Source organism: Epinephelus moara, chromosome 24 (genome assembly GCF_006386435.1).
Source record: "Epinephelus moara isolate mb chromosome 24, YSFRI_EMoa_1.0, whole genome shotgun sequence".
Lineage (NCBI taxonomy): Eukaryota > Metazoa > Chordata > Actinopteri > Perciformes > Serranidae > Epinephelus > Epinephelus moara.
The window spans coordinates 12,770,302-12,781,297 of NC_065529.1; the positions used below are offsets into that span (position 1 = coordinate 12,770,302).

The 10,996-nt window shown below is 38.5% G+C and overlaps 1 protein-coding gene across 1 annotated transcript; it reads left to right on the forward strand.

Moving 5' to 3' along the window:
* The first annotated feature begins 251 nt into the window (after positions 1 to 251).
* taf9 (TAF9 RNA polymerase II, TATA box binding protein (TBP)-associated factor) lies at positions 252 to 8,686 on the forward strand. The gene is made up of 7 exons (XM_050039034.1): positions 252 to 370; positions 3,040 to 3,121; positions 4,068 to 4,204; positions 4,536 to 4,670; positions 4,764 to 4,845; positions 6,107 to 6,220; positions 8,251 to 8,686. The coding sequence occupies exons 1-7, from the start codon at positions 335 to 337 to the stop codon at positions 8,409 to 8,411; spliced, it is 747 nt and encodes a 248-aa protein (XP_049894991.1). The 5' UTR covers positions 252 to 334; the 3' UTR covers positions 8,412 to 8,686.
* Positions 8,687 to 10,996: the final 2,310 nt, after the last annotated feature.

Below are 10,996 nucleotides of genomic sequence, written 5' to 3' on the forward strand. Positions count from 1 at the left end.
AAAAGCAGCTGTGACCAAGCTATCACGAGGTGAGTAGCATTGTAAGCATAATTAATAGCGATATACTTCAGTTTGTCTGTGTGGTTTTGTATGCAAGCGGGTCTGCTGCGGTCTGCTGACAGTCCAAAATGGCGGCAGTAGGACGAAACTATGGGCGAGTCTGTTGCTATGGGGCGTTCTGTTGAGCTTCGCCTCTTGGTATCCATGCTCTTTGGTATGTGTACTATGGATGATGTAATGTCGGGTGTGACCAGCAGGCGTCGCTCTGCAGCGCTCAGCTGTTGTGAAACCGTAGAAGAAGAAGCTGAACGGCTTCGCTTCGGGGAGAATCAAAATGTCTGCCCCTAAAACCATCCCTAAAGACGCTCAGGTATTTGATCATGAACTGTGTTTATTCTTTACTTCTCATTAATCTGCGGGTTAAATTAACGCTTCTGTTTTTATGTTTCTGTTAACATCGACAAAAGATTCATATATCTGAACATGTAAACGTTAGCTAGCTTGTTAGCTAACGTTAGCACAGGATTACCGTTCAAAACAACGGCCACCAGCTAGCATGTTAGCATAGCCGTTGGGCTCCGGTGGAAAGGATCTGTTCCGGTGTAAACACGAGCGACCTGTGTTCGTGTTTTACACCGTTACTGCAGATGTGTCTCCGGTAGAGGACGATCAGCGTTACCGGTCAGTTTAGCTCGTGTTGTCGGAGAGTTTAACACCGAAACTCCGGTAAATGAGTCCGTTAATCAGCCGGTGTTACGGTGAAACTGGTCACTGAGCTCAAAACAAACCACAACATGTGTGTTATAACAGTTTACGGAGAGTTTATATTAAAGTAGGAATATTTATGATGGTCTTTGCACTGTGTCACAAACTCAGACACTCAGAGAGAAAAGAAACTTTAATGCTTATTGAGTTGTAGCTTGTGTGTGTGTGTGTGTGTGTGTGTGTGTGTGTATGTGTGTGTGTGTGTGTACAGCCACAGGTATCATTTATATTAAGACTTCATGGCTTCAATCAGAAAGATAATGAGAAAAACAAGATGAAAAAGTTGAAAAAACAGTCATGATTACAAATGAAGATTTTCACTGTCTTACATTATTAATTGCTCCCATTCACTTATAAAAAAAATCTTTCACTCTGAGTTATTTTTCTTTCTCACAGTCTAACTCTCGTATAATTTCTAACCATTGTTCTGTAGTTTAATATAATATGTTGTTAGAATAGCTGTTTTAATGAGAGGCTTCACAATATCATATTCTCATGGGACAATATTATTGCAGTTTTAAATATGATATTCTGAGTATTGTGAAAAAAAAATTAACTATAAATTATGTCCCCAAAGTAAAACTTTGTTAACATCTGTTTTATGTAAAAAGCTTTCAGTCCATTCATCTCACGTCATAATTTTTATTGCAGCAAAATCTTTTTAGTGGACTGAACAAGCAGTGATTAATTATTGTAGTAGGCTACTAAAAGTTTAATTTGTAATTTTAATATTAATAATGCATATAATAAAGAAATTGATACTTGGCATCCATGTAATGATATGACTTTGCCATACAGAAGTATCATGATATTTTTCCCCACCCTCATGATAATCTGTGGCACACTCATATATATGTCAAAGGTCTTTGCAAGACTCAGATTTTTACATAAGTGAAAGTAGTAATGCTACGGAGTAAAATACTCACAAGTCATGAGTAAAAGTCCAAAAGTAGCAGCATCCAAATATACTAAGGAGGGTGTCTAATTCTATCTAGTCTCCTGTCCTCTCTCAGATAATGTCCTGTTATAGTCACATATGAATCCTCTGACCTTGAAGTCCAGGCGTCACAGGTTAACGCCACCCTGACTGCTGTACTCAAAGGTTCCTCAGCTTTATGCTTCACTTCTCTGTAGAGCTTGGGTACGGCTGTGTCGGAGACAAAACATGGGGGCGGAGTCACATACCTGGGTTCACGTGTTTTTAGCATGTAACAGAAGCCTTGGTTTCAACAGCACTGTATGGACACCGGTCTCTGCACAGGAAGTAGGTGATGGACTGTGTTATTTTCTGATGGTAGTTGTGTCGAGCTAAGTGCGTCCAGTGTTGGTTTATTTTTCAGTGGAGCGTGTTTAGCGTTAGCTTGACCGTCAGCAGCTAACACTATCTCTGGATGGTGGCGTGTGAGGTGAGCCGTCATGTTCGTTGTATTCCAACAGTATTTTATTCTCATGTGACACTGCTGTAAATCACACGTGTCATATCCAAGTCCTCCTCCTGTGTTAAAAAATCCAAAATAAGTCCAGACATTTGATTTAAACACTGACGGCACATTTCTGATTTCTGTCTCCGGTGCCTCCATCTTTGTTTTGATGAACTTCCTGCCACATGCCCAGGCTATTCAAGAGAAGGCTGAGACACGGGGTCAAACATGGGGGGATTGCACATGCGCAGTAAAATCTGGTCTGCACTTCCTCAAAGGCTCAGTAGATGGTGTGAGACCGCGGAATAAGGGGGATGTGCATGTATGTCATTTTCACAGCTTATTACTGCACTGTCACTGGTGGCCTGCGTTGTGGGTGAGAATGACAGAGATGCAATTCCGACAACTTCAGGCAGCCGCCGTCCAAAAGTCCAAGCAGACCGCACCAAGCGCACTCCTTGATCGCCTGAGCGGATCCTGCGCTTTGTATCTAGGGCCCCTGCTGTCACCCTCCAGCATCGCAGCTCAAGTTACACTGCGCATGTGCAATCCGCCCATGTTTGACCCCGTGTCTCAGCCTTCTCTTGAATAACCTTGCCACATGCAGCAGACTGAGACCTCTGCTGACCTCACCAGGAACAAAACATCAGCACCATCTAGTGGAGCGAAAGAGCAACTGATTTTATTATTCTAGCAACAAAAGTTTTATTGAAATTTGTATTTGTAAAAATAGATAATGTCTATAATAAAAGATAATGTGCTGTATGGATTTTTCCCCTCCACTCCTGGTGTTTCCAGTATGCTGCTGCTGACGTGATGATGTGATCTGATGGATGTGAACTGTGTGTTTCAGGTGATGATCCAGATCCTGAAGGACATGGGGATCACTGAGTACGAGCCTCGAGTCATCAACCAGATGTTGGAGTTCACCTACAGTAAGTCAGAGACACTCAATCCATTTCCATGACATCAGAGGAAATGGACTTATTTAAAATCCCTGTAAACATGTCAGTGTGAGTGAAATGGTCCTGCAGTGAATGTGTCACAGTGGGACTAACACACCCAGATCATGTGACTCCTGCATGTATACAGTCAGTCAGACCCAAAGTGGCCGAGGCGCTCTGAGCATGCTCCACAGTTTCCGCCCCGGGCTTTGACCCGGAAGTCCAATAGCATTAAATGTGTAAGAGAAGAAGAAGCCGGTAACAACATGGAGAAATCTACATCCAGAGCCGTGACTTTTTGGACGGACCAAATGTACAGAGCTGTAAAGTTGTCCACCATGGTAGCAGTTAGCTGCTAGCTAACCGTAGCTAACTTGTTTGTCCATTGTTTGGTCTGTGACGTAATAGGTCAACAGGAAAAAGGTCCAATACTAACAAGCTGAAAGGGGGCATATCTCCAACTATCGTAGAGGAGTCGCACATACTTGGCTCAATAAATGGATTCCCCTTCCGTGTCGTAGAGGAGTCGCACATACTTGGCTCAATAAATGGATTCCCCTTCCGTGCTTGTATACTGGGACCAGTTAGATGTCCTCGTCCAGCTGGAACTGTGACTGGAGACGTACTGAGTGTTCTTACATGTGAACATCAGTACAGAAGCCTGTAATGGACATAAACTTGTAGGCTGCTGAGTTTGTCTCTGTGGAGTTTTCAGACTGTCAGTAGCCCCGCTGAATGTTTGTGAGACTGAAAGTTATCAAATATTGATGTAAACAGGATTTTAAAAATAAATCTGCAGATGTTTAACAAAGCAGGAATTCTGTAGGAAACACTCAGAGTTTTATTAAATCTGTCAGTGCATCGATAAATGAAAGAAACACGTTGTATAATTCTTAAATGATCGTCTGCATCACTCAGCTGCTGTTTGTGTTCACAGGATATGTGACCACCATCATTGAGGACGCCAAAATCTACGCCACACATGCCAAGAAGTCCAACGTGGACGCAGACGACATCAAACTGGCGATCCAGTGTCGCATGGACCAGTCATTCACCTCGCCGCCGCCACGAGACGTAAGCCTCTACTGTCCTCATGTTTACTGTCCTCTGAGTGTCAGAGTTACAGTCATCACATCATATTGTGATGTCATGACGTCCTCTGGCGTCTCGTTTAGACTCTGGGTCAGTTTTTATTGGAGCAGCTGATCAGCTCAAAACTCAGCCACAGAACAGAGAACGACTTTATGTGTCAGATGTTTCAGCCTGTGGCCATGAGTCAGAAAACAACAGTCAGAGCCCGATGAAATCTGTTTGATTTATTTTTACAGATTCAGTTTTTTCCCAAATTTAGTGTTTTCCATTTGAATTGTTCTGAATTCTTCGTCCTGCTCCGCTGTGTGTTCAGTTCCTGTTGGAGGTGGCGAGGCAGAAGAACCAGACTCCCCTCCCGCTGATCAAACCCTACACAGGACCTCGACTTCCTCCAGACCGCTACTGTCTGACGGCGCCCAACTACAGACTCAAGTCCATCCAGAAGAAGGTCGGAAGTTTTTACAGAAGTTTTATTCTGTGACGTTCTGTTTTTCTCTTTTTTTTTCTCCTCATCAAACCTCCGTTTGTCTTTTCCCTCCAGGTGTCATCGTCTGCAGGCAGGATATCGGTGCCTCGCCTCAGCGTTGGTGCCGTCACCAGCAGGCCGAGCACACCAACCCTCGGTGAGTGTGGTCATGTGACAGAGTCGCTGTGATGCAGCTGTGAGGCTGCCGAGGGGGCTGCACACTCAACACCGTCAGTTTCTCTGAAATCAGAGCTGAACTGTTCTCAGACAGTTTATTTCTCTGATCATGTGTTAAACCTGCATTTGAACGCAACACTGTAGTGTGTCAGGAGGGGATTGTGGGAAATGAAGGCCCTCTCTAACTGAAGCAGTTCTAATGGAAGCTCCTGCTGACAGAGAGAATATCTCATCAGTATTTTATCTCTTTAAAATTTTTTAAATTTGACCCAGAGGAGGAGTGTGAGAAGAATCAGGCTAACACAGGTAGTTAAAGATCTTTATACGATGTTTAAATGATGCTTATATGTGGTGCAGGATTAAATGTAAAACAAACATCTGAATGTAACTAAAGCAGAAGTTTGTCAAAAAGGGGATTGTGGGACATGTAGGCACTCTAACTGAAAGAGAAGCCGGTCACATGATCATAATCTGACCAAAACTTGATATTTGAAACCACTAGTCTGTATTAAAAGGTTTAAAATATCAATTAAATGTGTTTTAGATAAAATTGATTTACTGATTTACTTTAAAACCAGTAAGTGAAAACAGAACCAGTGGCACCAGTATGAAGTGTCAGTCAGGAGTAATAAATTGCAGTCACAAAGTATTAGCTCATCAAATCATTTCACTTTTTTTCACATTTTGTTACGTTAAAATTGTTTAATTCATTTTCCCTCATCAGTCTGCATTCAGTACCCCAAAATGACAGTGAAAACAGAATTTTAGAAAGGTTGCAAATCTATTAAAAAGGTAAAACTGAATTATAATGTGCAAAAAAAAAAAAATCTGTTTTTAAAAAGAAAAAAACTGAAATATCACATTTTTAATAAATTTGCAGAAAACTCTACAACTCTGTTGTTGTTTTTATAGAGGACGAAGGGACATATTTTTTTTTAAAATGTATAAATTAAAAAAAAATCTGTTTTAAAAAGGGAAACGGAAATATTATATTTCTAATAAATTCACACAAAAATACCAAAAATTCAGTTTTAGTGTTCATATTTTTGGGTGAGTGAAGATCGATGAGAGAAAAATGAATTAAAGTGACTCATGATAAAGTGAAAGGATCTGAGTACTGCGTGAATGCTCTGTGTTTTCTTCTTCAGTTAGACGATACAGATGTGGCTGTTTATTTATTCCCAGTCAGACCAGTCTGTGTGTACTAGACCAGTGTGTTCTGATCAGTGTGTTCTCCACAGGAACTCCATCTGTCCAGTCCGTCACCACTAAAGTTGGAACTCCAGTGTCTCTGACGGGACAGAGGTTCACTGTTCAGATCCCACCGCCCTCTCAGACGGCCACCACCAAAACCAGTAAGAACCTGTTTCCTCCCAGTTACTCATTTAAACTCTGAAAGCAGAGTGACCTGATACAGGACTGACACCAGTGTGTTTATATCTACGTCAGAGGTCAGGCAAGAGAGCTGCACTTTATTTAGTCAGGAACAGCAAATGAAACAAACTACACAGATATGAGAATTAAAAAAAACAAAAAAACAAACGAAATGGTATTACTTTTTCATCATTTAGTTAATCTCTCTAATAAACTAACTCAAAAACAAAATGAATACATTTAAGCTTTAATATAATAACTTTATTAAAATATAAATATTGTGCAGGTTTTCTTGATGTGGCTGCGTTCAAACAGCATCCAGCAGTGAAAGTTAAGACAATGAATATTTAATTCAGTATTCATTTTGATTATTTAAACGTTTTTTACATGAGAACAAGCAAGATTCATAAACGGATAAAGACACGGTGGTTGTGGTGGTTGCTCACCGTCACCTGTGTTTGCCTTGTCATTAGCGCAGTGTTGTAATATTCAGTTATCACAACAGCCTGATAATAACAATACCATTTAAAGTGTTAACAGTTTAATAGTCGTAGACACTGGAGGATTTCTGTATAATGTGAATATAAGTGGACCAGGAACAGACCCCTGTGGCACTCCATCACTGTTTCAGCACCATCACACTGCTGCTGTAGTTAAAAGTAAAAACTTAAACCAATAAAATAATAAATAAATTTCACCCTCAAATCCAACAGTAATAATCAATTCAATCAATCAGTTTTATTTATAAAGCCCAATATCACAAATCACAATTTGCCTCACAGGGCTTTACAGCATACGACATCCCTCTGTCCTTATGACCCTCACAGCGGATAAGGAAAAACTCCCCAGAAGTGAACAAGAACTGAAAAAATATTTATTTTTGTAGTCGGGTGTCGGAATGAACACTGACGGCATGTGAGTGTTGTGTCACATTTTTTCAAGACCAGTTTTGTTTGCTGCATTCATTCATCCTGTTCATGCTGAATATTGAAGGAATAGGTTTAGGTTTAGTTTATTTGCACAAACATGTATAGACAGGACGGGAAAAAAGAAATTGCAAGTTTAAAAAATTGTGCAGGAGAGGTTAGAAGCCAAAAATGGTTTATGAAGATATCTCCCCTGTTAAATAACAACAGTCGGACAAGAGTTCCAGACTAAGAACTAATGCAAAATTGTTAATGATGTACAATTTGCAGCGTCAAAAAAACAAATAAACAAATGAATCAGGGAAGTGTTGAGAGTCTTTTGTTTTATGAATAACAATAATGTAGATGAGGATTGTAGAGATGGAAGCAGGTTGTTCCAAAGAGATGCTCCTCTATATTTCAGTCAATATTGATTATGAGAGGTCCAACAATATGGAAGATAAAAGTCCTGAGAGTGTCTTGTGAAATATGAGTGAATGTCTGAGGAAGACTTCAAAAAGTTCTGGAAACGCTCATCAGGTCATGAGTGAGATGTACATATTTATACATGAATACAGTCTGGTTTATGTTCACATTAAAAATTGATATACTTCCTTACAATGAATTTCTAGGGGTCATAGTAGATGAGAAGCTGAAAATTTTGGCTTGGGTGTATTTTTTAATTTTTGTCACAAAATGTCACTGCTTTCAATTTGTCTAAATGGAGAGAGTGACTATTGACTATTGTTTTATTTTGTCGTCTTTCATTAAGACTCCATCGAAGTCTGTTTGCACTGATATGATTTTATTTTTCTGTAATTAATTTTCACATCACATCAATGTCAGATAAACTTTAAAATATATTTCTGCTCAGGACGAGGCTTTTGTCCCCAGTATGAGCAGGAGGAATGATTACGTATAGCAATATTTCTTTCAGCCACGCTTGAGTGTTGTTTAAAGAAAGAATTAAAGTGTGGACTTATTTTATAAGATGTTACAATATTGTTTTTTTTCTTTCTAGTGGAAAAACCCTTAAAAACCGCCATCACATTTCTGACCTGTCAGTGAAAACAGTTTAACCCTCCCTTCTTTTCTCGTCCTGACAGCCACGCCGTCCACGCCTGCTGTCTCCAACGTCCTCATCAACCCGTCTCTGATTGGCTCCAAGAACATCCTCATCACCACCAACATGGTGTCACAGAACTCCGGTGGCGGCGAGTCGCTGAAGAGGAAGCACGAAGATGACGATGACTACGACGCTTTATGACAGCGCGACTAAAGAAGGCTCTTTTCAATAATCCTTAAAAAATAGGTCGACCCCTGCCATCGTCTCACCAGACACTGATCCAGATCTTAAAGAACTCGTCTTAGTTTAGTTTTTTTAGAGCGTTTGTTTAACCAGAGACGACCTGTGGCTCCAGACTGGGAGTGAACCAGTACACCCAGTCTGCTGGCAGGTCTCAGATCAGACTGTGGATTCAAACAGAAGCTTCAGTAAAACAGAGGAAACTTGATTTACAATAAACTGTGTTAAAATAAAAACTGAGCTGCGTCCGTTTTTTATTGTATTTTACACAAACTTTACAGGAACAGTCCATGTTAAATCTGTTTTTAGAGTTATGTATGATTGTTATAATTTTCATTGGCATATGAGCCATTAGGTCCATTAATGATGTTATGACTTTATCCTGAATCGTGTGTTTAGGCTGTAAAAAATGAATTCCTAATATGTCTGACAGTTAATGATCATTGAGATATCACTGCAAAGACTGAACATTTTTACTGTGTAAACCGTCATCACCGTAATATTAATGACTTAAAATAGTATGCAACAAAAATGTCATGAAAACTCATAGTAAAGTATCTTTTTAAGGCCATAAAAAATCAAAGTATTCAATGAACATTTTCAAAGATAAAGTTATACGAAAGTATGCAATTGAAATTTGATTAAGGCGTGATTAAAATCATGAAAAATTTCATAGTATGTTGCCAAACATTACGAAAAAGGTCAGTATAGTATGTCAATGAAAACGTGAAACGTGAAAATGTCTTAGTATAGTATGTTGTCAAAAATCATGGAAAAACGTCATAGTATAGCATGTCGTCGAAGAACATGAAAAAAAGTTATAGCATAGAAAGTCGTCAAAAACTGAAAAAAGTCATAGTATAGTATGTCGTCGAAAACGTCATAGTATACTATGTTAGTAAAACTCATGGGAAAAAGTCATCTTATAGTATATTGTCAGAAATCGTGAAAAAAAGTCATAGTATAGTATGTCGTCAAAAACCAGGTAAAAACATCATGGTATAATATGTCGTAAAAAATCATGGAAAAAGTCATAGTATGTCGTCAAAAATCGCGAAAAAACGTCATAGTATGTCGTCAAAAACCATGAAAAAAACCCATAGTATAGTATGTCGTTAGAAACCACGTAAAAGTGTCAAAGTATAGTATGACGTCAAAAATGATGAAAAAACGTTATTGTAAAGTATGTCGTCACAAACCACGTAAAAACATATTATAGTACGTCATCAAAAATCATGGAAAAAGTCATAGTACAGTATGTCGTCAAAAAACATGAAAAAACGTCATAGTATAGTATGTCGTGAGATACCACGTAAAAATGTCATAGTATGGTATGTCGTCAAAAATCATGTAAAAAGGTCATGGTATAGTATGTCGTCACAAAATAGTCAAAAACATCATAATATAGCATATCGTCAGAAAATGGTGTAAAATGTCATGGTATAGTATGTCATCAAAAATCATGGAAAAAACATCGTATAGTATGTCATCAAAAACCACATTAAAACATCATAGTATATCATCAAAAATCATGGAAAAAAGTCATCGTATAGTATCAATCAATCAATCAGTTTTATTTATAAATCCCAATATCACAAACAACAGTTTGCCTCACAGGGCTTTACAGCATACGACATCCCTCTGTCCTTAGGACTCTCACAGCGGATAGTATGTTGTCAAAATCCACGTAAAAACGCCATAGTATAATATTTCGTCAAAAATCATGAAAAAAAAGTCGTATATTATGTTGTCAGAAACCACGTGAAAATGTCATAGTATAGCATGTCGTCAAAAATCATGAAAAAATGTCATAGTATAGTATGTCGTCATAATAATGAAAAAACGTCATTGTATAGCATGTCGTCAAAAACCACAAAAAATATGTCACAGTATAGTATGTCGTCATAGTCATGAAAAAACGTCATAGTATACTATGTCGTCAAAAACCACGTGAAAATGTCATAGTATAGCATGTCGTTAAAAATCATGGACAAAGGTCATAATATGGTATGTCGTTAAAAATCGCGAAAAAAAACCCATAGTATAGTATGTCATTAGAAACCACGTAAAAATGTCATAGTATGGTATGATGTCAAAAATCATGAAAAAAAGTCAGAGTATAGGATGTTGTCAAAAACCACGTAAAAACATCATATTATAATATGTTCTGCAAGGTTCTGTGCTCGGACCAATCCTATTTACTTTATATATGCTTCCTTTAGGTAACATCATTAGAAATCACTCTATAAATTTCCATTGTTATGCGGATGATATTCAGTTGTATTTATCTATGAAGCCAGAAGAAAGTAATCAATTAACTAAACTCCATAACTGCCTTAAAGACATAAAAACTTGGATGAGCACCAATTTCCTGATGTTAAATTCAGACAAAACTGAAGTTATTGTTCTTGGCCCCAAACAACTCAGAGACTCTTTATCTGATGACATAGTTTCTCTAGATGGCATTGCTCTGGCCTCTAGCACTACCGTAAGAAACCTCGGAGTAACATTTGTTCAAGATTTGTCTTTTAATTCTCATTTAAAAC